Source organism: Astyanax mexicanus, chromosome 3, assembly GCF_023375975.1.
Source record: "Astyanax mexicanus isolate ESR-SI-001 chromosome 3, AstMex3_surface, whole genome shotgun sequence".
Classification (NCBI taxonomy): domain Eukaryota; kingdom Metazoa; phylum Chordata; class Actinopteri; order Characiformes; family Acestrorhamphidae; genus Astyanax; species Astyanax mexicanus.
In genome coordinates this window covers 34,294,952-34,322,950 of record NC_064410.1, presented here as the reverse complement: position 1 = coordinate 34,322,950, position 27,999 = coordinate 34,294,952, and the positions used below count along the sequence as shown (strand labels likewise).

The 27,999-nt window shown below is 34.0% G+C and overlaps 3 protein-coding genes across 6 annotated transcripts in view; 2 read left to right on the top strand and 1 right to left on the bottom strand.

The window, feature by feature from the left end:
• Positions 1-18: 18 nt before the first annotated feature.
• Positions 19-7,041, top strand: LOC107197760 (uncharacterized). Its single transcript, XM_015607234.3, has 5 exons — positions 19-1,204; positions 2,625-2,945; positions 4,878-5,177; positions 6,698-6,818; positions 6,907-7,041. The coding sequence occupies exons 1-5, from the start codon at positions 1,123-1,125 to the stop codon at positions 6,911-6,913; spliced, it is 831 nt and encodes a 276-aa protein (XP_015462720.3). The 5' UTR covers positions 19-1,122; the 3' UTR covers positions 6,914-7,041.
• A 3,353-nt stretch (positions 7,042-10,394) lies between these two features.
• On the top strand, positions 10,395-14,478 carry LOC103029955 (immunoglobulin alpha-2 heavy chain). The gene is made up of 3 exons (XM_022683063.2): positions 10,395-11,225; positions 12,511-12,807; positions 13,726-14,478. The coding sequence occupies exons 1-3, from the start codon at positions 10,919-10,921 to the stop codon at positions 13,857-13,859; spliced, it is 738 nt and encodes a 245-aa protein (XP_022538784.1). The 5' UTR covers positions 10,395-10,918; the 3' UTR covers positions 13,860-14,478.
• A 429-nt stretch (positions 14,479-14,907) lies between these two features.
• LOC103029421 (immunoglobulin kappa light chain-like) overlaps positions 14,908-27,999 on the bottom strand; it is a 36,130-nt gene continuing 23,038 nt past the window's right edge. The window contains exons 2-7 of one of the 4 annotated variants that reach the window (XM_049476405.1): positions 18,664-18,984; positions 16,651-16,953; positions 16,011-16,106; positions 15,705-15,745; positions 15,565-15,605; positions 14,908-15,480 (exon numbers count right to left, since the gene is read on the bottom strand). In XM_049476405.1, the coding sequence (XP_049332362.1) occupies positions 15,588-15,605; positions 15,705-15,745; positions 16,011-16,106; positions 16,651-16,953; positions 18,664-18,984 (779 nt within the window). In that variant the 3' untranslated portion in view covers positions 14,908-15,480; positions 15,565-15,587. The remainder of the gene's footprint in view (positions 15,481-15,564; positions 15,606-15,704; positions 15,746-16,010; positions 16,107-16,650; positions 16,954-18,663; positions 18,985-27,999) is intronic. The other 3 variants (XM_049476403.1, XM_049476404.1, XM_049476402.1) reach the window with 3 other exon arrangements.

Genomic DNA, 27,999 nt, shown 5'->3' with positions numbered 1-27,999 from the left:
ATTTTTAAAAGCACTGATTAAAGTAAAATATATATATATATATTTTGGTCCAAATCCTTGTGATGATTGCTGACATCACAAAGGTTGAACACAGGTGGAATTCAGCTTTTTATCAGTTTTATCCTCTCAGAATTCTATAAAGTTTTTAATATTAAGAGAAGTGAAATTATCTATTTTATATGGGGCCCTATTTTATTGATCTGTCTGCAAGTTATCAACCGCACATCGCACAGCTTATTTAGGGCGTGTCAGTGTGTCTTTGGTATCGTGGCGACTCAAAAAAATATGGTTTGCATGACTCCAAATGCACAAATGTTCTCTTAATTATTTATAGGTTTGTTTTGAGCATAACGTGAAAAAGAGCCCCGCGCTCGGCGAGAGAGCCCCATGCCCGGCGAGTGAGCCCCCCACCCGGCGAAGCTATGCCCCGCGCTCGGCGAGTGAGCCCCGCGTGAAAGACAGCTCGTCCCTAGTGAGCACCTCTAGTGGTGGTGATAAATTACCTGACTGAATAAGCTAGCCAGTTAGCTTACCTGTTCAGGAGAAAAGTAGCAGTTCTGGGTCAGTCTTGTAGTTTATTTGAGCTCTAAGTCTCCACCGTGTAAACTCACAGCCAATATTCACTCTAGTTAAATTCCTTCTTTGGTCACTGAGCATTTTGAGACATGCTTTTAGGTATTCTGAATATAAAGTTTTCTTGTTGTTTTTTTTTGTTTGTTTGTTTTTTCAAAATTTTCCCATTTTCTCCCCAATTTTGCACAGCCAATTGCCCAATCCACTCATTAGGATACCCCAACAGGGTATCTAACACGTGAAGACTAACACATGCTTCCTCCAATACATGTGAAGTTAGCCACACTTCTTTTCGAGCTGCTGGGGAATACAGAATATTGAAATACCAGACACTGTGGTGCACTGTGGAAACTAACAAAAAAGATACCTGTTGTCACACTTTTTAACACTACATCATTAGTATCATTATTGGATGGTAAAGAGGCAGTGAAACGAGTGTTTGAAGGGGGGGGGGGACTGTGTTCTGGTTTACAGCTGCTTTAACTGCTTTTGAGGGCAGGGTGTCTGCTGAGCTCAGTCTGAGAAGATATTTGACCTGTTACGAGTTTAATGGTGATGGTGATGTTCAGCTGCGACTTCAGGATGTATGTTTGGCCTCTGCTGCTGTGGTTAGTTAATGCTGTGTTGACAGGTAAGCATCTTTTTATCTTTATTGAAGCATCTAAATTGTAGAGAAAATATAATTCAATTTTTGACTAAATGAACTTAAAGTTAAAAACCTTTTTTTTCTCTTTTCTTTCGGACGTAAACGCATTCATTTTGGCAGCAGCAATATTCAGTATTCCTGAAGTTTTTTTGTCCATTTTAATAATTAAATAATTTTAACTCGTAATGTTAAGAGTAAAATGATCAACCATTGATTTAAGTAATTTGACTCATTGTAGACAATACAATAATCATAACAGCCTGAGTGCTTATGGCTTTTGTTGTATAAAGTGTTTAAAATTAAAATTAAGATCTAAGATATTATATAGAACCTTTTTAAAATAGGGTCAAATAAGCATTACATTTTTTTATTATTATAAAAAAACTTTTTTTTTTAACTTTAAGTATGATTATTTTTGAGTATAATTAGTTTGCTTTATTAAAAAAAACAGGCATAGCTGAAGGTGGATCTGATAATAAGCTGAGAATAAGAATAATACGAGTTTTTGATATTTATTTATCAAGAGATTTGTGCAAAATTACACTAATAATTTACTGAATTAATTAGCTAATCAAATAACACACATTATAGTTTTGTCCTGTATAATAGTTTTGTCCTAATAGTTTTGTCATGTTTGTTACTACATTTTCAGACAACTGGGTTCCTGATTTTGAGTTATCCAAAAGCAGTGTGTAAGACTGATGGAGGAGAACAGGCCAAGATGCATAAAAACTGTGATTAAAAACCAGGGTTATTCCACCAAATATTATTTTCTGGACTCAAAACTTTATGAATATGAACTTTTTTTCTTTGCATTATTTGAGGTCTGAAAACTTTTTTCAGCCATTTCTCATTTTTAGGATTTGGGAGAAATGTTGTCCGTATTTTATAGAATAAAACAACAATGTTCATTTTACTTAAAAATATGCCTATAAATAGCAAAATCAGAGAACCAATTCAGAAACTCCCCAGTGCTCTCTTAATTCTTTCCGGAGCTGTATATTATTAATTTACCAATATACCTTATCAGTATATTTGCCTTTTTTTCTGTTTGGATAATTGCAAAATAAGCGGATAAGTAGCTTATTTTATATAGCTTACATGGCATATTTCATATTTTATGTAAAGCAGGCTGAGTAGGGAGCATTAGTGTAGATTTATCCAATAAGTGTCCAATAAGTGAAATAGACACATTTACATGTATATAAACGTGTTTAGTTTAGCAATGTAATAGCAGATTAACTTTTATCTTTTTTTAATGCAGATGAAGAGCCAAAAAAAATTAAAGTAGGTTTACTAACATCATTTTACTCAAACATATAGCTATAAATAGCAAAATCTGAGAAACTAATTCAGAAACTGAAGTGGACTCTTAATTTTTTAATATGTTTTTTTTTTATTACAGACTCAAATCCCTCCATCGTGACTCAGTGGCCAGATGTGGTGGTGGTAACAACTGGACAGACCGTTACTCTAAACTGCAGCGTGGTTGAGTTATATTCACCGTGCTGCAGTGTGACCTGGTTGAGAACCTACTCTGATAACATGACCCTGAGTAAAACCGACCCGTCTAAAGTCACTATAAAGTCTTCTTCATACGGATGGACTGAGGTGTGCTCTGCAGTCATCTCCAGTCAGACAGTGCAGGATTCCGGCATGTACTACTGTGTGGTGGTGCAAGGCAAGTTTGCCCACATTGGCAACGGTTCCAGGGTTATTGTGAAGGGTAAGAATCTGTGCACTGCTTTTTATATTTGGCAATTTTGAGCCATTGTCATGTTGCATGTTCCACCTTCGCTTTAGCTTTAGTTTATGAACATGTTGCCAAACAGTTTACAAAAGCACTCTTTAGTGAATAATTAGTATTGGATTCTTTGATGTAAAGCTTTCCAGGCCATGGTGCAACGTGGCCCCAACCCATGACCTCTCTGTGCTTCACAGCTGAGTTGAGGTTCTTGCTTTTGCCAGACACATATTCTATAATCTTTTGGGCTCATCTGCCCAGACCCCATTGTTCCATTGCTGTTCTTTGTGGAGGTGTGTCATTAAAGTTAAACGTGAGCAGTCTTATTCTGATGATAGACGGATGTACTTTGACACCAGTTGTAGCAAAAGTATCCCTACCTGTGGATCCCATAATAACATTTTAGGAATGTGTTGCACATACATTTTTTCTTTGTCTGGACAGTGACCAACCCCTGAGAGCGCCACAGATCTCACCACAGTGATACCACTCACATCAACACACAAGAGTAAATAAACTAAACATCAAAGGGTTTAATATGTTTAAAAATACTAATCCAGTGTACAGCTATAATTGATCATTCTAAATTAAAAAATCTGTTAAACAAAATAACTGCATTACAAATTTTGAAAAGAATGGGTTTAGTACTTAATTAGGGGCTATGTATATGTAAAGGCTATTTATATAGTAGTACTTCTTGATTTATATAAGGTATATCCTTATATATACATGTACATTTTTGTACATACTCTAAAATATTTATTGAAATAAATTATAGTAATCAGGTTTTATGTAGACAATGCAAAATTATTTTGGGCCCTAACTTATTCAGTTTTTTTATTATTTTATATACAGCTCTGGAAATAAAGAATAATAAAAAGTTAAAAAAGTAAAAAAAAAAATAAAGTTATGAGTTTCTTTAATTTTAAGAATTAAGAGGATTATCACAGGCCATCAAACCAAGCTGACCTGCTTGAATTTTTGCACCAGAAGTGGCATAAAGTTATCCAAAAGCAGTGTGTAAGACTGGTGGAGTAGAACATGCTAAGATGCATGAAAACTGTGATTAAAGGGTTATTCCACCAAATATTGATTTATAAACTCGTAAAATTTAATGAATGTAAACTTGTTTTCTTTGTGTTATTTGATGTCTGCATCTTTTTTGTTATTTCAGCCATTTCTCATTTTCTGCGAATAAATGCTCTAAATGACAAAATATTTTTATTTGGAATTTGAGAAACTTGGGATATTTGAGAAATATTTATAGTCATTTATAGAACAAAAAACACAATGTTCATTTTACTAATGTACCTAAAAATAGCAAAATCAGAGAAACTGATTCAGAAACTGATTCAGAAACTGATTCAGAAACTGACGTGGTCTCTTAATTCTTTCCAGAGATGTAGATAGGGCAACACATTTTATTTGTATTAAAGTAACTAAAACTTTGCTTTTATTACATAAATTACGTAAATAAAAAAAAAACACATTTTCTTATGACTTTAAGAAAACAACAAAACGTCATTTTTTCCAAGAGTTGCTTTGTTAAGGGAGAGGGAAACTGGAAGCAGTACACAACATTAAACCATTTTTAAACATCAGCTTTTATGTTGTGTGAATGCATAATCTGTGGTCTACACAGCAGTTTTTAAAAGGGCAACTCAAAAGACCATCTGGATGCATGAATAGTAATTTTCTTGGTTAAGATTTTCTTTAAATATAAAGAGATTTATTGTAACTGGCTATATGTTGAAGTTTTCTAAAGTCAAAAAACGCTCTTTAATACTATACATTTTTATGCATGCGTATGATACCATTGCTTACTATGCTCATTATTTTCACACTCTGATACGGAATAATCAACTAATTATTTTTTTTCTATTAATGTTCATTACAAATATGTCTATTCCCCAGATCCCCTTGTGTCTCCAGAAGTGGAGGTCACCTCTTCCGTGAGTTCCAGTGCCTCCATCGTGTCTCTGCAGTGTCTTGTCACTGGCGTTTTGCCAGCTCAGGTCAGGATGTATTGGCTCCTCGATGAAAGGCAGGTGATGGGACACACTCACTCTACACTGACATACACGTACAGTAATGCCCCCGAGTTTACCATCAACCAGCTGATTATTTCTGCTGAAGAGTGGCAGAGGCATCGGCTGTGTGTGTGCGTGGTGGAGTACGGCAGAGACACCTTCAACAAGACGCTTCAGCCACATGGTTGAGTATCTTTAAAATGTATAGTTTCTACATTAGTACATACATACAGTATATCACATAAGTACAATCAGTGCCAACATAAGCTGAAAATCTATTTACTTACATAGTTTTTGATACTTTAAACTCAAGTTTCAAGAATTAAATTGTAAGACCACACCCCAGAGACCCAATACCCAATTAAAAATCACACCTAGATTTTGAGAGTCAACTAGGACTGTAGAATTCACTCAGACTCACCACCTAGAGACTCAAGACTTGATTTTGACTTGCACTCTATAATCCCAAGACTTGACTTTTGGGATTCAGGATTCAGATGACCCAAGATTTTATTTGATTAGTATCCAGTGGGTCACAGCGGCACTATTTATAGCTCTGGAAAAAATTAAGAGACCACTTCAGTTTCTGAATCAGTTTCTCTGATTTTGCTATTTATAGGTATATGTTTGAGTAAAATAAACATTGCTGTTTTATTCTATAAACTACAGACAAATTCCAAATAAAGCTATTTTCATTTAGAGCATTTATCTGCAGAAAAATTTAAATGGCTGAAATAACAAAAAGATGCAGAGCTTTCAAACCTCAAATAATGCAAGAAAACAAGTTAATAATTATAAAGTTTTAAGAGTTCAGAAATCTATATTTGGTGGAATAATCCTGTTTTTTAATCACAGTTTTCATGCATCTTGACATGTTCTCCTCCACCAGTCATACACACTGCTTTTGGATAACTTTAAGCCAATCCTGGTGCAAAAACAGTTCAGCTTGGTTTGATGGCTTGTGATCATCCATCTTCCTCTTGATTACATTCCAGAGGTTTTTAATTTGGTAAAATCAAAGAATAATTTTTAAGTGGTCTCTTTTTTTTCCAGAGCTGTATATATCCCTGTGTCAGTTACTCCACCCCTGTTTAAAAATCTGCAAGGATATTCAAGCTCCATTTATTGGGTTATATCAAGGACACCATTAAGAACCTCTACTACTTCATAAAAAGACACCTTGCATGATGTGTCACACATGCATTACACACTACATACATTTAACAGGCTACATTATTTTGTTTTGTTTTTGTTTCGATGTTAAATGGTTGATTAAATTTTCACATGATCCTCAGTAAGGTTTGTGGTGGGTTAAGTGGTCCGCTAATTGCAAAAGGTCCCATTCCTCTAAATCTACAGACGCTTAAAACTTAATTTAGGCACAGGAATAAATTATCAATCTCATAATTGATAATCTCAAGACTAAAATCATTTTGAAAGATTCATAACTTCACTCTTAATCTGTACAAGAATCAATTGACACACATTGAGTGTACATTTAGTTGTGTCATGTGTGTGTGCCAAATAGTTTTTTTTTTCATCAAGCCCAATAAAACATTTTAGAGGGTGTGAGAACATTGTAAAAATGTAACAATATGTTCATCCTTATGCACATCCATATCAAAACAGTCTAAATCATATAAATTTCACTTTGATTATCTTAAATCAATATTACATTACATTACTGTTGATTTTTCCCTGCAGACACATGCAGTGTGTGTGGTGTTCTAAAACACCTATACATGACTCTGTCTTTGGTCTCCTGTCTTCTGATTTTGATAATAATAGCTGCAAAGTTGGCTTTGAAATTCAAAAATCAACAGAGGTGAGTATGCACACATTTCTTCATTTATAGAACTGTATGTATTTCTGAAGTTATCTGGTTGTCTGACTTTTTTTTTTATCATTTACAGGAACTGAAAAGAAGAGAGGATTATATGAATGAAATGAAAAACTATAACTGAACCTTCATAAAGAATTACAGAAAGATTTCATGTATATCCTCTTTCAGTCTTATGTTAAAGGTAACAATAAAAAAGTTAATTAAATCAATTTCTGTCTCCTTAGTTTAGAGTTTATACGGATGTTCATTCTGGATGTCTAAATATTAATTAACTATTTTTAAAAATTGCAAATTGTAGCTTCTATCTAATTAACCCTTTTGATGCCCAACTTGCGTCAAAAGTGACCCAACTGAGTTTTACTTTTCTATATCTTTGCAATGAATTTTAATCATTTAGTAGTCAAGGTATTCCTTAATTAACTTGTTTTAGATCATAGTACATCCTTGTTTTATTCATATTTTATGTAACTTCAGGTATGGCTGAGGGTTTCTATGATATATCTATGATAATAATTTCATTTAGCCACTCAGAATTAAAGGTATTTCTCAATTAACTTGTTTTTGATCATAGTACATCCATATTTTATTTTTACCTTTTTTTTTACTTTTTGAATAAAAGCCCTTTTTGAACTACCTCTCTAATTCACATATAGGTCAAAAATGACCCGCATTCATTTTCTATGTGAATTCATGTATGGCTAAATGTTTCTTTACCACAAAACTTTTTTGTTTTATATTTTTAAAGAAGCTATTGTATTTCTACATCTATAGGGTTACACACTCGGGTCACTAACTTCTGTTCAATAACTCTGAACCTCAGTAATGGTGTGTAGGTGTGCAAACGTGCATAAGGGCAGGTTTGTGTGCAGGATTTGTTGATGTCAGGTTGGTGTAGTGTGTGGACAGGAAGTGGCTGATTTTCTGCTGTTTTGGGGGCAGCTCTGTGTCCTCATTGTCTTAATGTGGAACGCAGCACCTGCAGTTAAGAAATTCAGTTCACTAATCATCCCATCAGCAGAAAAAATGCTGTTCTGAGAAGACTCTTTCACCGTGACCACAATCTAAACATAAAGGTACTGTTTCTGTGGTGTTACCCCTCTTCTCCCTGGGGTGGTTCTCTCAAACATATATCTTTATTATATTTTTAGGGGATATTTGTATTATATTCCTTTGTACCTTTTTTTCATTTCTTTTAACTGATACTGTTGGACCTGAAGAGTCATGCTGTACTTTTTGAGGATACATTTGCACTGTTTGTACCTCAGAGAAGAAAAATGCACCAGTTCAGTACCTTTTTTCTGACAGTATTTAAAATAGATGGTTAACACCAGACAGAACTGTATGTAACAAAAGGACAGTGACCCCAAAAGCAGTATGGAATGGACTAACATCAGCTTTTTAAAAAAGGCCTTTGGGGCCATACCTGGAAAGTATTTTCAGTATTTGTAATTTTAGTCTGAAGAGTCCGAATTCTACCAGAAGTTTAATGCTGACATTCTATATATATATATAAAAAAATGAAAAAGTATTTGCACACCTAAAGATGTCTTTTGTTTATACTTTTTTGTGATACTAATATTGTTTAGATTATCAAACAAACTTAAATGTCAGACTAAGCTAACCTGAGTGAATGTAAAAAACACTTTTTAATTGATAATTTAATATTTAATAAAGAAAAAAACTATCCAAACCAAACCCTGTGTAAAAAAAAGTGAAAAAGGAAATACTTTTTCACGCCACTGTATATAAACCCTCTAAATATAGAACTTTTGCACCAAATTCGAATTATATTCTCCTGACGAGAACACAAAAAAGAACAATAAACCTTTGGACCCCAACTGTTCTTACCCAAACTGTGTATACTTACATTTAACCAAAAATCAACCAAAACCACCCCCAAAGGAAGAGTGTAATTTATGCTTAAAAATATGCCTTTATCAAAGACAATGGGCTTAATTTATTCTCTGGAATATAGTATGTTTTTTGTGTCCCAATATTAAAACAGGTTAATGAAACAAAGCCTAATGTGATTTTAACTATCAATATTTCTTAAAATTAACATGTAACCTGTTGTTTGGTGTCAGTGTCAGTGTGTGAGTGGGTTTTGTAGTGTCAGTAGAAGACCAGAATATAAATAATAAAGTGGAAGAAAGTGAGGATGTACTCATCGTTCACTCAGTGGTTTAGTGTGTAGCGGTTACATGTTCAGCATGGACGCTCTGCTTCTGCTCGCTCTGATTTTTTTTGCTGCTTTAAGAGGTAAGGCATCCATATTTGTCTTAATATGTTTTTTTAGATTATTAAAGCTGAAAATGTCATACTAGAATTATTATTATTATGCTGACAGACACAAGCCGTAGCTGTAAAAATTGTAGTTATGTTTTGGTATTTAATGTACTACATTTACATGCACTCAAGATTCCAAAACTAATCAGGTTATGCATTTATCTGATTATTCGAGTGTTCATGTAATGCTTACTTGTGAACTCCAGTTAAGAGGGCTGAATTTAACTGTAATCAGATTTTCTGCACATGTATATGCGTAACTGTGTTCATTCGTTCGTTTTTCTCAGTCTGAGCATGCACACAAAGGTGAGTCAAAATGAACATGTTCACATTAAAGTTTTAAAAAATATATTTTATTTGACGTAATTTCCAGACACTTGGTTACTGTTGTGGTGAGGTCGAATTATAGTTTTAGACCCCAAATATTCAGCAAACTTTATTTAAATTGTGTATTTTTTTTTTCAATATAAGCTAAATATAACTGAAAACCATTTAAAAAGTTCCATTTGTGGTATAGATAAAGAAATATATTACGTTATCACTCTGGTTTTATATAACATGGTGTTTTTAATCCTGCTCAACTGCTACACAACATATGACTAAATTGGTTTTGTTCAAAATCTGTATTTCTGCATTTTTTGTATTGATTTGTACAAGTATATAGTATATATAGTATATTTGTACATAGTATATAGAGCCAAAATACAAGTACAGACAGAAAACATCCCATTCACTGTCACAGCAGATAGGTGGAGAAAAAGAAATTGAGTGTCTGATATTTGCCTATTGAATTAAAAGCAAGTCATCTGCTCATTTGATTGTATCCAACCCCAGAATTGTAGCGGCTTTAGCTTTATTTATCATCGCAGTAGTCTGCGATGATAAATAGAGACACAATGTCACAGTAGAATAAAAGCCATTGTTTCAAGAATCGTGGTTTGGGATTAAACCATTTAAATATAATAGTCTTTTTAGCAAAGATTAATTGCTATAAATCCCAAGCAAATCAGATATTGTAAATAAGATGTTCTCTCAGAATTTAGAAATCTGTATATTTTATATATAATTTCTCTCAGACAATATGTATTGAAATAAATACCTTGAAATATGAAATAACTAATTTATTTAATCCGTGATTAAGCTATTTAAATTTAAATAAAAAATATAAAGATAGAATTGTTGAGATACACACTCATATGTGAATTAAGTCAAATTGTTTAGTTTAGTTTTTTTTTTTTTTTGACTGAGATGCTTTAACGAAACCTGACCTAAGCATACAGCAATGTTCACACTTGAATTCAACATTATTGTACAATATATACTTTAATTGAATTATTTTAGTAAACTTAACCCAACACCTTAACTGGGTTAAGCAAGGTAAATCATTGTTTTTGTGTTTTATTACTTAATTGACTACTATTATATACCAAATAACAGAAACACTGACAGTTGAGTATGAGTTATTATAACTTGTTGTATTTAAGTTGTCCCAATGCCCAGTTATTAATTTCTTGAATACTTATTTCTTGAATATTTGCATTTGTTCAACACAGCTTGACATAAGCTATGTTACAAATTGTATTTTTGTAACATTCAAGGCTAACATTGTGGTTAAATTGCTCAACATACTTTATATTAAACTAATTATTCACATATTTTCCATGATATTTTTTTTCCATATGGGTGCCAAAATCTATGAAACATAATGTGGTGGTAAAATCAGTAGTTGCAGTTGTTTTTCCTTTCATAAATAAAAGCTGAATTGTGATTTGGAATTTGCAGTGCTGGCTGGCAGGATGGTGCAGTTCCCCCCGGTGGTGAAGGTGAGGTCAGGAGAGTCAGTAAGAATGAGCTGCCAGCTGAACGGAGTGAAGGCCTACTGCTACACTGTGGCCTGGCTGAGGGTCAGACCCAGCAGAGGGACACTGGCCATCAGTAAAGAAGCTTCCGGACTCCTCTGGAATCAAACCCTCCTCACACAGGGCACAGTGTGTCCAACAGTCATTCATAATGCAAAACCTGAGGATTCTGGGATCTATTACTGTACCGTTACAGACAAAAAGAAGATCTATATTGGCAATGGCACAAGTGTGTATGTGCAGGGTAAGTGTGTATGTAAATCTTCCTCATATCTCAGGACAGGTTAACTCTTTAGAATATATATATTTAAAAAGGAAAAATATGATTCTTTCATAATTATAATATTTATTGAATGTGTGATAAAATAGTAAAACTATTCAATTAATAAATAACACTAAAATGTATGACTATTTAAATGTAATATTAAAAAATACATTAATTCTAAATGGCAGGTAAAATTCTGTGTATTCTTAGCAGGCAAAATACACACAGGACACACTGTGTGCGGGGTAGAAGAAGTGTTTAATGAGGCAAAAGCACCCACGCATCTCACCCTTACTGTCTGGATCACAACAGACTGGAGGCCATTCTACAGCTAGCTCACCATCCCACACATGCGCAGACGTTCATCATTTTATCAGCTTTTAATTATGTTTAAAAAGTAGAAAAAACTGTATTCGTTTCAGATCCTGCAGTCTTAATAATAGTGCCACCAGAGCCAGGTCATGGACAGCTTGTCCACTTCCTATTTTCCTCAATATAGTAGTAAATTATTGCCAAGCACTAGAGGGAGCCCAAGAGTGAGTCCTGAAACAACAAATATAGCATATATATATATATATTTGAAATATACTTGGTTACTTTATTGTTTTTTGCAGTTATTTTAAAAAATGTCCAATCTTAGCTTTCATTTTTGTATTTCTGAGCTTCTGAGTTTTAGCACAGTTTTTACAGGTAGGCGGGGTTTAGAAGAAGACGTTCCCCTTGAATCTCCATTGGTCGCCTGATATTGGACTGACAGGTCTCTTGAACCCTCAGATGAGACATACCAAAATCGGGTGACCAATGGAGAATTAGGGGGAACGCCTTCGTCTAAACCCCGCCCACCTGTGAAAACTGCCAAAACTAAGAAGCAAAAAAAGGAAACCAAAACCAAATGAGAGATTTCAGAAGCAAAAAGTCTTTAGCAACAAAATCCACAAAAAATCCACTAAACTCAAAAATAAAACCTTTGAAATGGAACCTTTTTCGGTATTAAATTTCAATACGCCACCCTTCTTATAACTGCAGTTTAAATACTTTAACAATTATGATTTTGGTACTAAAACATTTGATATTGCTCTGTGCTACGAAATGAATACATTTTTCAGTATAAAATGATTAAATATTTATCAAATACGATTTTGCTCAGTTGCTCCATTAAAATCCGTTCATTTTGGACTTAATCAGGAGCGCCCTCTAGTGTCTGAAAAAAACAGCACAATTTCTCATTCTGCTTTCTGAAAGTTCTCTTTTCTTGTCTGAGCAGCACTCAGCTCCACAGCGCCCTCTGCTGAGCTGATCTGGTTCCGCCGCAGCTCCGCTTCCAGCTCTGCAGTACCTGTGCAGTGTGTGGTGAAAGGTGTAGTGCCATCACGGGTACAGGTGTACTGGAGTAAAGGTGTGAGGCGCGAGCGTGGTCAGGTGGAGTGTGTGTGGAGTGAGGGTGAAGTGTTTATAGTGAGTCAGACGCTGCTGAGGCCTGAGGACTGTGAGAGAGGAGAGAGCTGCGCCTGTGTGGTGGAGCATGAAGGACACACTCTCACCAAAACACTGCAACCAAACGGTAAGAGTGTAAAACCTAGTCTGACACTTATAAATAAATAAATATAATGGATAAACTAAAATATTAATCATAATAATAAAATAAATAAAAGTAATATAAAAATGGAGACAAATAAGTTATGATGTGAATGTATGTCATATTTACTAAGTGTGATTTTCTATTAATAGCCTAGTGTAAGGTAATATAAAATGCTATAGTTTAAATATAATAAGAGCAAAGTCACATATTAGAGAAAGGAATACTAGGTAACTAACTTTCAGGAATGCACTGAGAATTTTTTTTTTATTAAGAACAGTAGCAGGCAGTATAGTTTGCCTTTCTTGGGTGTCAAACAAGGCTGGTTTATGTGCTCAAATCATTAAATAATAATAAAAAAAAAATGTTTAAACGTCCATCAGTCTAAACAGGGTCAGGAAAACATTTATAGATTTCCCCTTTAAACACACATGCAAAGTGAGAAATGTGGAAAATGAGTTCTTTTAGTTAGAGTTAAACACAAAAACAGAGATATGTGTCAGAAATCTGGGCCCTAAATAAAGGGCCCTATTTTAGTGCCCTATAGGTGACACAAAGCCCAAATTAGGGTGTGTCAGTGGGCCTTTGCTATCATCACAATCTTTTGTATTCCCATCATACCCATCAATTAAAATAAATGCTTGTAGAGGTTTCATTCTTTTATTGGATCATTTAGCAGTTTTTATGTTATGTTATATTAATTTACCTAAATTAAATATTAGTGTTCTCTCGTTTCAATTTTGATTCATTAATATGCTCTCCATCATTTATCATCAAGGGCACTCTACTTCCAACCAGATACTCTAATGAATTTAATGAAATGTTAATACAATGTAATTTCAAGTTGCTGATGCCTCTAAATGTGGCTTACATAAACTAAGGTCTCTGATCTCTTTCTCACAGATATGCAGGAGGGATGCTACGCTGATGTTGCTCTACACCGAGCTTTAGGTCTCACCGCCTCTCTTCTGCTCTTCATCACTGCGGCCACAGCAGCGTCGTGCTCCACCAGGAAACAGCATGCAGTAGAAGTGTGATGTGTCACGTTTCTACAGAGTGAGTGTGAGGTTCTGGAATCAACATCAGCATCCAAGTCCAAAATGTAAAAAAGTTATAGATTATTTTAATTTTAATTATAAACATATTTTGTTGTTTTAAATCTGTAAAAAATATATATATTTAAAAAAATAATTAGATCTGATCATCGTTTTGAACAAAAATAATTTTTACTACATTGTTTGCATTTTTCAAATTCAAAATATTTTAAATGTGTGTAAATAATGGATTATTTTTATAGGTTCTTCTGTATATTCAGTACATTTTCAGTTTTATTTAGTGCTTAGATCTATATATTTATTTAAACCTCTGCTGTAGACTAATTACCTGAGCCTCACCACAAGCATTTCAGTGCATAATTGTCCTGCCATATGTTGTGCAAATGATAAGTAAACAGTGAAAAACGTTAACAATATTCTTTGTCATTCTCTAATTGTGGGTTATTTATTTGAAATAACTGGTTTAAAATGGCTACTTTTATAGCAACACCATTAAAAGTAAATGTGTAAAGTGCAGATGCTCTTGTTTACAAACAGTCTGTTGATATCTGTTGATGCTTGTTTGTAATAAAAACATTTTTACATTCGCCTGTTTTTTTATTATTCATGAATGTATTTATATTCATGTTTGCATCTGTTTCATTATATATAATTTCAAACAATGTGTACAAATTATGGTCATATGATTAAGCATGTAAACTATGCGAATTAGAAATATCTCTAATGCAGAAATAAATACACTGCTACACAAAAACCTTGCATAATTTAATCGTCATTTTTCACTTTTTTTCATATTTTAAATCGAGCAGTTATTCTTAACATATAAAGTCATAATAAATGGATCAAAGGAAATTCTTAAAAATGACCTCCATTGAACCTTTTGGAGAGTATGTTTTTTCTTCTTCTGTACTGTTTTTGTGTTTGTGATGTAATATATTGTAATGTAATCCAAAGCAATTTGCACTAAAGTAAATTATCTGCTAACTGGATATGGATGCTGTAATGACCAGGTGGGAGGGACAAGGGCAGATCCTTAAAAGAGGCTTTATTATGAATGGACAATACCAATACATTCAAAACAGGCAGCGAGAGGCAAAAATACAAAAATCAGCAAATTATTGGGTTAGTTTAAAGTCTAAAGTCGGTACATGGTAAAACAAAAACAATACAATACTCAAAAATCAGGCATGGGGTCATACACAGAGAAAACACAAAAATGGAAAATGCTTTGCAATGAATAATAGATTACCCAAATAAAACTCTCCAAAGAACTATGGAAAACAGGAGGTATATATACTATGGGGACCAGGTGAATCTACAAAATCAGGTGATTAAGAGCTAGGGAGGGAGAATCACGTGTTCAGTACAGTGAGGGGTGCAAGAGTCCGGGCACATATTTACATTTTATTTCAAATATCTCTTTTCTTCCAACAGTTTTAGTTTATAGTCAGTTTCTCTTTTAGACACTAAAAAAGAGACTTGTCAGTACAAGTAAGTATATATAATTGTATATTTTTGCTAAGCTGGAAAATTAAAGAGCTTAAGTTTTAATCAAAGGTTCAAACACACTGTGGTCTGGATTATAGCAGGAATATTCCACAACCTGCAAAAAAGAAAGAAGATCCATAACTTTAAAGATGCTCTATATAGATAAAAGGTAATCATCATCATGTCTGTGTTTACTCACTGTCCAGGTCTCTGAGGTGGGCTTCAGTAAGTTTTGTTTTCCTGTATTTAATTCAACAAAATTGTATTGTTTAGGTACCATAATTATATTGTATTTTTATGATATATTTGTATATTTGTTGTTTCATAGTAAGTTATTACCATGATTCTTCTGTTTGTCCTGAACCTTCCCCCCAAGGCCCCTGAAAAGACATGGATGCAGTTATAAACAGAAAGGCATATACACATCTTAATCCTACATTATGTTAATAAATGTACTAAAGGAATTTGGGATTAAAACAAAGGAATAACAAACCTTTTAGCTGCAGAGAAAATAAAAAATAAGGTAATTATGATATATGAGGACCAGTAAATAAATCTATTTATTTGAGTAACTATTACAGATTGTATATATTTAATTAATTAAAACTGAAATAAAAATTCATACATTTAGATATTTTTCTTTACCTCTGCAAAAACAAACGACAACAGTGACAGTGACAGTGACCGTGACGAATGCAACCCCGAAGCCCAGGTACAGAGGCCAGGTACACACACCTACAACTACATCCATAGAAAAAAAAAAATACAAATAAATATAAAAATAATGTTTCAAGATTAAGAAATACATACTGTTAATAAAATAAATAATTAGATGAATACATCTATTTTTATAGAAGAAAAATAAGTCCAAGGTCAGTACATGGTGAATCAAAACAAGGCAATACTTAAAAACAGGCATTGGGTAATACACAGAGAAAACACAAACAAGGAAAACGCTTGTAATTAATAATAGTTTACACAAATAAAACCCTCCAAAGAACTAGGGAAAACAGAAGTTATATATACTAAAGGGACCAGGTGAACCTAAAAGTCAGTTAATCCCTTAAAATACACTAAAAAGAGTCTTGTCAGTACGAGTACATAGTAGTTATAATAAGTAAAATACATCATTAGATGAATACATCTATTTTTATAGAAGAAAGTTAATAAGTCAAAAAAAGAATGACAAATGTGATGAGGAATGGAACAAACCAACCAAATATATAATTACCTTTCCATAGTTGGGCTACTACTACTAAAGCACATTGCTGGAATTTTTTCTTACCCTGTTTCTCCAGACGTTTAGAGGTGTTTTTGCCGTCGTATGCGACGAAACACTCGATCAGATCAGCTTTTCTCCACTCCTCCTCAGAAAGAGTGATCTGAGCTCGAGTGTATTCCTGAGCCGAATCACTGTTTTCTGTCCAGCTCGACTCTGTCCATCCTTCACGCTCAGTTTGGTCAATGATCCAGGAGACCTGTACCTGAGAGGGGACAGCTCCTATCACCAAACACTGCAGGGGAACGATGGGGCCGGACACGTCCAAAGGAGAGTACAAGATGATGGATGGATTGAAACGGGCAGGATCTACAACAGAGAGGACTATAAGTTATTCTGGAGAAAACACAGCCAATAATATGATAAAGTTAACTGCTATTGGTATCTGCTCAGTAACATGCCTCACTACAATATGTGGACGTTAATGGGTAACATATTTTTAAATATGTTTTATTTAAACTTTCGCATAGAACTTAGCATAACGGCAAAAGAGATTTATTACAGTTAGTTCGCCTAACTTTTATAAACTGCAAAAAGCCTCTGTTGCCATTATGCTAAAGTTCTATGTAAGACATTAAAAAGAAAACATTTTAATTTTCTTGGCTGCGTTTCCCAAAAGTGTTCAGGCCCAAGGTTGATTCTTAAATGTTTAAGCAAGTATTCCACTAAATCCTCTCTCTTTTATGATGATCCTAACACTAACGTGCTTGAGTGGAACTCTGTCCTGTATATTAACCCGTTACTGAATGTTATCACTTAGGAGGAGGAACAGACAAGAGACTAATGTTCTTTTTTGATTGAGATAGAGCGTAGTTTTAAAGGGAAATTGCAATTACAAAAATGAAATCATTGTGGGAAATGAAGATGGTAATTGTGCTATAAAAGGGTTGGTGGGAAAAGCAATCTTTAAAATGCATTGTCTGCAATCTTGTGCTTACCTTAACTCTCCTGTTATGTTTATTTGTCAGAAACAGCAATGGTGTTACCGGGTTAATTTGACCCAGTTCATGTATAATTATTCAAAAATCGGTCTGAAACTAAAGAAATCCTAAAAAGCAGTGTGATTACATTATTACTAACTCTATTGCTAATTAATCTATCAATATTTAGTGTAATGAAGTTGCATACCTCTTGCAGGTAATGGTTCAATTAGGATAATTTATTTGTTTTTCATAAAAAAAATACATGTTCAAACTTTTGTTTAAATATTTCACTATTTTATCACTTTTGAAAGACCAACATATAAAACAAAATTTTGTTTTAGTTTTTGCAAACGTGTTGCATTTTTTTATTGTGGCACAACCTATTTTTTACAGTGCTATTTTTTCTATGTATTTCTTAAGGTTGTCTGATTTTACTTTTTTTTTTTACTGATTTAATACTAAACTCACCCTGAAAGGTTCTTCAATAAATTACTAAAATCTGGTTACCTGTAATTTTATATTTTTTGACCAGTTACCACTGTCATTTGTAACTTTTGCAATTTTTCATTGAATTATTTTTTAATCTCATTATTAAATTATTTATCATTATATACATATTGTGTTTCAATTTTTATTACAGTATTCCTAATAGAAAATGTTGTTTTATGTAATCTTTGGTATTCCTTCTAAAGTATATTGTACTATGTCATGTTCTAACTGTACCAACATTGCATTTCCTGTTTTGGAATGGTGATGTGCTGATGTACAGAACTCCTGAAAAGCTATGAAAGTGATGAACTAGCCAGCAAATTTCGATGATTCTAAACTGCTACACTTATGTACACATATCTAAATTTTATTATTTTTACTACATTTACTACCATCTAACATAAATGTTGTTTTAGCGGCTATAGTTCCTACTTTACCATTATTTGTCTGTTTTTAAGGAAGCAAGACAGACAATATTAGAGGATTTATCCTAGATTTATAGTATCTGCCAATAGTCGTGGAATCATATAAGAATTTACATATTATAGGGACCATTTGCTGAAGTGAAATGCAGTGTTTGATAGTTAGAATCAGTACATTATCTTACCTGTGACGATGACCCGGGTGCCGTTTCCGATTAAAGCAATTAAATTATGAACACCTGTGCAGTAATACATGCCTGAGTCCTGCAGGGTCGCATTTGAGATGGTCAGGCTGCAGATTTTACCATTATCTTCAGGCTGGTCAGTTTTAGGTCCCTGGGATAGTTTTTGGATCAGTTTTCCAGTCCTCGGATCCATTTTGTGCCAAGATGTAGTAGAATAGCAATAAGAAACCGGCAGCTCATGGAGGCATTTCACTTTAAATGTATCTCCAACAAACACATGAAGAAGACCAGGGGACTGATCCAGCACAGACGAGAGAGAGGCTGCAATTTTGATAAACAATTATTAGTCTATGTATAATTATTCATGTTTTTATTAATAAATACATTTACTATTGGCACCATCATACATAAGACTCTCTATTTCTGTCTCTACCAAATCCTTCTTTAAGATCAAGCACTGCAAGTACCGAAAGTCAATAAGAAGAGACGTCAGTAAGCAGCATTCATAAATGTAACAGCTTATCAATTAATATTAGAGAAGCATCAGTACATCACTTTTGTATTTATTCATTTATTTTAATGTTGATTTATTTGGAAGTTTTATCTGGTTTTACTAGCTTTTGTTTTGACTTCCACTTTTTTTCCAATTTTATGTTACTTTTCTTTTAATTTTAGTACTTCTAAGTTAAAATCTTTTGTAATCTTATCTTATCTTATTTTTTATTTTGCCTTTTTTTGCAGTTTTACATTGCAGTTCTGTATTACTTTTTCTTTTTTTATTGTATTGTATTTCTATTATAATTAAGAGGAAGATGGATCAAACTAAGATGAGCTGGATCAAATCAAGCTGCTTAAATTCTTGCACCAGGATTTGCATAAAGTTATTCAAAAGCAGTGTGTAAGAGTGGTGGAGGAGAACAAGCCAAGATGCATGAAAACTGTGATTAAAAACCAGGGTTATTCCACCAAATATTAATTTCTGAACTATTAAAACTTTATGAATATGAACTTGATTGTTCTTCTTTGCATTATTTGAGGTTTTAAAGCTCTGCATCTTTTTTGTTATTTCAGCCATTTCTCATTTTCTGCAAATAAATGCTGTAAATGTCAATATTTTTATTTGGAATTTGGGAGAAGTGTTGTCCGTAGTTTATAGAATAAAACAACAATTTTCATTTCATTTTCAGTTCATTTTACTCAAACATAAACCTATAAATAGCAGAAACTGGAGTGGTCTCTTAATAAAGAACTGTATATGCCAAATGCCAAACCCATTAAAAAAATACAACGAATTGGACTATATACAGTTGTGTCTTTCAGGTTTGTCCGAAGTAACTGCTGTGTGGGTGTAATAAATTTCATTTATATAGAAACACATGTGAATCATGTACGTTTATCTTTTTAAAATAAATCCACCGTCATTCCAGAGAACACAGTTCCACTGCTCCACAGTTAAATACTGGGGCCTTATTCCCCCTCTACCCCTACATGGCATTAGGGGTGCTGCCAACAGGTTCAATTTATGTACTCCAAAAAGTCAGATTTAACTGGCAGTACTTCTCTACAAAGGCTAAACAAGCTGTTTGTAGATTTGCACACCTGTGTCAGCAACGGGACATATCAGTAGTATTAAATGCATTTATTAGAAGGAATGTCCACAGCTTGTCTCTAAAGAACATTGTTTGATAACTGAAATTTTAAAGGGAGAGCAACTGTGAATGACTTATAAGATTGTGAGACCTTTCATAAATATTTTACAATTCCCATTGATTTAAGAATTTAGATTTGAATTTTATTCTAATTTAACTTTTTTTAGTTTAATTAATATACTTCTATAATTTATCATTTTTAGAAAATGCAGAAAAAATGCAGACAAAAGACTTACTTTTTAGAGCATACACACAAACAATGAGCAGGACACAGGAACTCATGCTGAAAGTTGAGAAGATGAAAGAGATGGAGGTATGAGTGAGGTTTTATCTAAACCATCTACATTCTCAGCATCACTGTTCATCTCAGAAAGCTAAAGAAAGCCGGCCCCTTACACGCTCTTAAAAATAGTCTGCTGTTGAATCTGTACAATTTCACTAACTATTATAAACATCAACCAACATAAAGATCAGATCAGGAGGTTTCAAAGATGCAGTATGTTATAAATTTGTAAAACAATACTTAGGCTTCATAAAAATTAAATAGTAATAATTTATTAAGTATTAAAATACACATAAATATCTAATAGCCAGCTCTATGTGGATCAGTTTATTTAATCCACATTAAGTAAACACACTGTCCAACTACAGTAAAAATATTTCACACATTAAACGAGTCAATCTCATTTAGTGCAAAAGACTAGATCAGTAATCAGGATTTTTTTTCTATTTGATTCATTTTTTTTAAATTAGATTACATTTTTTTTGGAAGAGTTATTTTGAGTACTGTTGATTTTATTTAGTGTGTGTCACATTGTAGAACTGTGTGGCGAATGATTTTGCAAAGCCAACTGTTAGGTATGTCCATATTTCTTCATTTGTTAAAGTGTATCTCTTTTTGAAACTGTTTGATTCTCTGATATCTTTTTAATATTGTTTACAAAAATGGCAACTTACATGAAGAGAGGGCCATAGGAAGAAACAACAGTAGATTAAACCTGCACCTTGTGTAAAACTGAATGTGTTTAGCATGTTTTAAGGTGTTTGTAGACCATAACCATTTAGTATACAGTGGTATATAAAGGTTTGGGCACCCCTGATCATTTTCAAGATTTTCCTTTATGAATGATTGGTTGTTTGGATCATCAATTTCAGTTAAATATATCATATAGCAGATAAACACAGTGACATTTGAGAAGTGAAATGAAGTTTATAGGATTTACAGAAAGTGTGCAGAAATCTTTAAACAAAATTAGGCAGGTGCATAAATTTGGGAACCCCAACAGAAAAATTACATCAATATTTAGTAGATCCGCCTTTTGTAGAAACAACAGCCTCTAAACGCTTCCTATAGCTTCCAATGAGAGTCTGGCTTCTGGTTGAAGGTACGTATTTTGGATAATTTTCTTTACAAAACATCTCCAGTTCAGACAGATTTGATGGTTTTTGAGCATAAACGGCCCAATTTAAATCACACCACAGATTTTCAATAATATTCAGGTCTGGGGACTGAGATGATCAGAATTTTGTACTTGTTCCTCTGCATGAATGCTTTAGTAGATTTTAAGCAGTGTTTGGGGTCGATGTCTTGTTGAAGTATCCAGCCCCGGCTGTTCTCTGGAATCTGCTGATAATGACTGGAATCTATGCGACGCTTAACTTTTAACAGGATTCCAGTACCTGCAATGGACCATACAGCCTCACAGCATGATGGAACCACCAACAAGTTTTAAGTGTTTGTCTTGTGTTAATTTTACGCCATTCATACCTCCCTCCAAATAACTAAATTTTAGTTTCATCAGTCCACAGCACCTTATTCCAAAATGAAACTGGCTTGTCCTTATGTGCTTTAACATACCTCAAGCGACTCTGTTTGTGGCGTGTGCACAGAAAAGGCTTCTTCTGCATTACTCTCCCATACAGCCTCTCCTTGTGCAAAGTGCGCCAAATAGCTGAACGATGCACAGTGACCCCATCTGCAGTAAGATGATGATGTAGGTCTTTGGAGCTGGTCTGTGGGTTCACTATGACTGTTCTCACCATCCTTCACCTTTGCTTATCTGATATTTTTCTTGGCCTGCCACTTCGGGCCTTAACTAGAACTGTCCCTGTGGTTTTTTTTCATTTCCTCACTATGTTCCTCACATTGAAAAATGACAGCTGAAATCTCAGAGAGAGCTTTTTGTATCCTTCCCCTTAAACATAATGTTGAACAATCTTTGTTTTCAGGTCATTTGTGAGTTGGTTTGTTGCCACTCTTTAGAGAAGATGCAAAGAGGAGAAAAAAAATGCAGTTGGCCACCTTAACCCTTTCTCATAACTGGATCAACCTGTGTATGTAGGTCAAGGTTTAATACGCTTATCAAACAAATGTGTTCCAATAATTAGTGCTAATGGTATTCAAATCAATAAAACAACAAGGGTGCCCAAATTTATGCACCCACCTAATTTAGTTTAAAGAATTATTGCACACTTTTGTAAATCCTATAAACCTCATTTCACTTCTCGAATATCAGTGTGTTCATCTGCTATATGATATATTTAACTGAAATTGCTGATCTGAACAACCAATGATTTATAAAGGAAAATCATAAAAAAGATTAGGGGTGCCCAAACTTTTTCATACCATTGTATGTTATCTAGGATGAAAAGAAAAAATAAACATCTATTTTTAAATATAAATATTCAATTTAGCACCTTTAAAAAACATATAATGGCTGCTTTTTAGCCGCTTAACAATTACTAGCTAAGAGTACTTCTCTGCAGCAACAGTGTATTTTAAAGTATTTTCTTATACCTTTTTAAGACGCCTTATGCCAAAACACATTGCTTTGTCCGAAAAAGGATTTGTTGTTGAAAATAACAATTCAAATATTTTTTTTTAATTACTTTCTTAACAAAACTGGGTTTTATTCTAAATTATTTGCAACATTAATTGTTTGTGTTCTTCAAAATATAGTACAACATATAAAAATAAAAAAATCGAACTATACACTAAAGGATATTACATTTTTTTTTTACATCAGGATAGAATCAGATGTAGAATCAGGTTAAAGACTCACCACCTGGTTAAACAAGTGCTGGTTGTTTAGAATGAAAGTCTGCAGCTACACTGGCCCTTTCCGGATGTGGTTTGACACCCTTAAGTCAAGTCGAGTAGTTTTATTGTCAGTACTGCATATGTACAGGACCTATATTACTATCATTCCCAAAGTTACATCAAGTACAACAAAATATAATTATAAATAATAAAAGAATGAGAGACACTAAATGTACAATACAACAAGGTCACTGATATTGACATAAGTGAGACAAGAGATACAAGACAATAGTGCGATAGTGATGGGGGTGGATTAAAAAGGTAATGACCGTACCAGAATAAACAGAACCCGTATAAACATTAGTGCAAATATAGAGGTATAAAAGGCTGGTAAAGTGAATAAGTGCATACAGTTTTTTAAAGATAATTAAAGTGGGTATGGCAGTATAAGAAGAAGTGCAGGAATGGGATGTGTAAGTACATGTCAGTTCTTGAAAAGTTCCAGTACTGTTTAGATTCCAGTACTAAGTTCCAGTACTGGGGTGTCAGGATGCTGAGTGAGTGTGTGCTGGGGGCAGAATGAGGATGGGGTAGAGCAGGGAGAGAGTTGAGCATACTCACAGGCTGGTGGATGGAGCTGTACCTGTCTGCTGGTACTAATTTACAGCTCTGATTATAATTATTCTTAAAATAATAATTTTACACTTTTTATGCCACTAAATAATTCAACTGTGAGACGATGTGATGTGTGGTGCAACATGTGGCTATTGGCCTATGGTTATTTTTAAAGACAGTATGAAGTGTAAGCTGAATGTGTACATCTTGGGCTCTGTGTGGACAGGAAGTAACCTACAATGCTCTTTGTCGAGGGGCAGTTATGTTTCAGCGTCTTTCTTTTACTTGCGGTTGGACACAACACCTGCAGCTCAGTTTCGTACCACAGTTCAGTCCACTATTTGTCACGCAGGCGGAAAAACCTGCAGTTGAGAGAAAACTGCACCTCAACCACAGCAACCTCCTCTTTAACACCTTAGACTGCAGCCTTGTTAGAGTTTAAGATCGTCACTATTATATAACAGAAAAGGTGCAGCGAGTTCCTGTATGCTTTGATATGAAATAACCTTTCCATATTATAATCAGGGAATATACACTAATCTTGTTATTAAAAATTCCTAAGTGTTGGGGTTTATTTGTGTTGCTCCTAAGACTGATAAAATGCTTAAAGCTAAATTTTAAACGGGAAACTACTCTTTCGAACATAAATTACTTTGCAATACCTGAAACATATTATACCTGGGGAAAATAAGTTTTAAACATTTCTAAGAGTTTGGGTTTATTTGTGTGGTGAATGTAGTAAAGGCAGTTTCTCGATGAAGCTGTTTGCGTGCACCGCTGAGATGCTCTCTCACTCCAAAGACTGATAAAGTGCTTCAAGTAGTATTTTTAGTGAACTAAAAAGTTCAAAAGCAGTTAATAGTGTAATTTTTTATGTCCTGGATAAACAATAACTTAAAGATTAAATAATAGGGTTTGGTAAAATGTTTCTATGTTATCCACAAAGTGTGTATGTAAACTCTAGAAATGTCCCAATCTGAAAGAACACCAAAATGGCATTTGTTTATAGCTGTTTGTAGTTTATAGTAATTATCTGGTCAGGGCAAGCCCAAGCCTTTATTGGGCTTTTAGCAAAATCTCATTTGAAACCTCCACCACCTCCATGGAATGCTTTCTATTCGATAGGCTACACTGTGTGTATGATGTATTGACTATCGTTATCATTATTTGTAATTAGCTTACATTATACCAATGTTATTCTGGCTATTCTATTGTTTTAACCTTACAGGGGTAGCAAACTCACAAAACATTTTCCAATTAATTTTCAATTTTAAATACAGAGTGCTGTATAAGTGAAGCATATTTTCTTTCTTGTGACTGTTGTGTCTTCTGGGAACCTGACTGCAAGACACGTTTACCTTTGGCAAAATAAAAAAATATATAGGCAAATTTTACAACCCATCAACTCTTATCCTGTAAAAATTTAAATGAGGCATATTTAATTTATTTTACAACTTACTAGGCTACGGTCCATATGGAATGTAATACAATCCTGTCAATAGGTCCATGCATGCACTGGTAGGCTACACCCCAGTCTAGAGGTTTTCATTCATCAACTTTAACTAAACCCCCATTACTATACACTAATGCACCAAAGTCTATATTTAACAACTTAAATTTCCATTTTATTTGGTAGCCTATCTAATGTTAGTTACTGGGTACCTTGTATTAGCTAGCCAGCCTACCTGTCCAGAAACTAAACAGAACTGAAGGCTTGGGCTGTGAAAAAATGCTGTCCTACTCTCTCATTAGTGTAGATCACTACTGTACTTAAGTAGTAAAAGGCTGTATCGGTACTTTATTGGATATACTTTTTTCTCCTACTTCCACTTTTACTTCACTACATATTTTCTATGAGTTTAATACTTTTGATCAGATACTAACATATTTTTAACATGCTGCTTCGTTACTCGTTACCAGGGCTATTGCCAGTCCTTTTTAGGGGCTTAAAGGCCGCCAATAATAATATACGTTCTCTCCACTGAGCACACACACGTTTTTTCTTGTACTTCTGCTTTTAGTACTTGAGTAGAACATTTTAGAATAAACTACTTGAAATACTTAAGTACAAAAAAATTTAATACTTTAATACTTCTACTTAAGTATGATGCTTAAAGAACACTTCAACTTCTAGTCAAGTCTCTTTTTTGATAGACTACTTATACTTTTACTCAAGTCTGGATCTCTAGTACTTTATACATGTCTGATTATAGAGATATGTTATCAACAGCTGGAATTAATGCTATTTGAATTTCTATAAAATTCATTTTGCAATCTGCTCCCCAAGCCCACATGTTTTTTCAAGCTTGTCAGTCAACTTAACGTGACTTAATTTTAAGAGAAATACCTCAAATTACTGTGAGTATAACTATTGATTTTAATAAATTATCTGTGCACTTTTATAGTTCTTAGTGCCTCGTTTTACATGTCAGGATCCTGAGAATTCTACCAGTGAAGTGTGGAGCTACTTTAAGCTTGTTTATGAAGTAAAAATATGATTTCTTTGCATGGATAATGCTATGACCCTATTACTAGCATTGTAAGCCTGTTAGAAACTTTGGCTAAAAGCACTGTATTTCAGAATACTGGCGGTGTATGGATGTGGGTTATTCAACAAAAGTTTGTACTCGTCATCATGTTTCACTACATCCCAAGTCCATTTCACACCAGATTTCTACTTTAAATTACATCTTTGAAACAATGCAACACATTAGAACAATGTCAGAACCCAACCCTGCATCACTTACCTGACTTTTAGTAGACACCACCCCCACACCTAAAGTTAGTGAAGCTCTGAGCTGATCATTAAGTAATTTCTCTGCCTGTTATAATCACGCTGTTTAAAAGATAATCCTCACATTATTGAACTACATGAAGAAAACCTGAAATTAACTGTGCTCACCGGCTCGCAGTGTTGCCAGATTGGGTGGTTTCATGCCAAATGTCCAGTTGTGTCTGAAATTGTCTGGAGGAAACGCTGTGACTTGACAGGCGAACAAAACTACCAAGTGTTAGGAGTTTGGAAATTGAACTCATCAGTGTTTTAGTTAGATATTTAACCTTGCAGAGACAGAGCTCCTGCTGATGGAAATTTGAAGCTGTGTTTATGTTCGTTATTATATGTGAGTATTTATTTCTTTCATTGCTTGCAAGCTTAGTTTTATGTACTCTATTCATTTTTTTTGTTTGTGTGTCCATTGATACAATGCACAAAACACAGAATACAAACATGCAAATTCATTTAAATATATACTTTTTTGTAATTAGTGATATTTAAGATATTTAAGGTATTTGATTTAAGATCATGTTGGAATAAACCCTGTAATATTATTGACAGCTCTTTGGGTGGTTTACTCAGTATTTTGGCGGATCTGAAACACGTTTTACCCAGTGAATTGCGAATTATCTGATACCCACTGTAACAATTTGGCAACCCTGGTGGCTCGCTGTCCGCTCCGTTTGTCTGTTGCTTAGTAGCGAGACCTGCAATGCATGTTGGAATACATATAGCTCGCTTAGTAAGCACCGATGTTTACTATTAATCATGATGCATAATGGAAGTTTTTAGTGCCCTCAAAATCATGTTCGAATCCCCCCTTACGTTTCGGACACTCAAAGAAAAATGGCTGACATACTCAATAGTGCCCTAACTAGTAAATAGGGAGCCATTTCGGTCAATGGCGGACATATTGACCACTGAAGTCGTGTTGTCATTTTGTAGTTGGCCCATATTTGGGGTCCCTTTGGGGTTCTGTGTCTAAGCGGTTCAAGTCAATACGGGATTTGAATGGGCTTTTCAAAAACTGTCACATTTTCTGGTAAATAAATATGTTCAGAACCCTGTACGTTTTATACTGTGTACATTTACCTCCTTAATATCACTGGATCCTCTGAATTTCGAGATCGTTTAAGGGGAGTAATTAGAAAAATGCTAACTTTAAGCTAATGCTTAACTGCGTCACAGCACAGCGGCTGAAAATGCCTCCGGACTGGATTCTGCATAACAACAGCGAACTCCGGCCAGATCGTGTT

Excerpts from the sequence above, each read along its gene's own strand:
- LOC107197760 (XM_015607234.3), top strand. The coding sequence starts at position 1,123 with ATGGTGATGGTGATGTTCAGCTGCGACTTCAGGATGTATGTTTGGCCT. Across the intron at positions 1,205-2,624 it reads AGTTAATGCTGTGTTGACAG|ACTCAAATCCCTCCATCGTG; the intron begins GTAAGCATCTTT and ends TTTTTATTACAG. Across the intron at positions 2,946-4,877 it reads TTCCAGGGTTATTGTGAAGG|ATCCCCTTGTGTCTCCAGAA; the intron begins GTAAGAATCTGT and ends TCTATTCCCCAG.
- LOC103029955 (XM_022683063.2), top strand. The coding sequence starts at position 10,919 with ATGGTGCAGTTCCCCCCGGTGGTGAAGGTGAGGTCAGGAGAGTCAGTA. Across the intron at positions 11,226-12,510 it reads CACAAGTGTGTATGTGCAGG|CACTCAGCTCCACAGCGCCC; the intron begins GTAAGTGTGTAT and ends TTGTCTGAGCAG. Across the intron at positions 12,808-13,725 it reads CAAAACACTGCAACCAAACG|ATATGCAGGAGGGATGCTAC; the intron begins GTAAGAGTGTAA and ends TCTTTCTCACAG.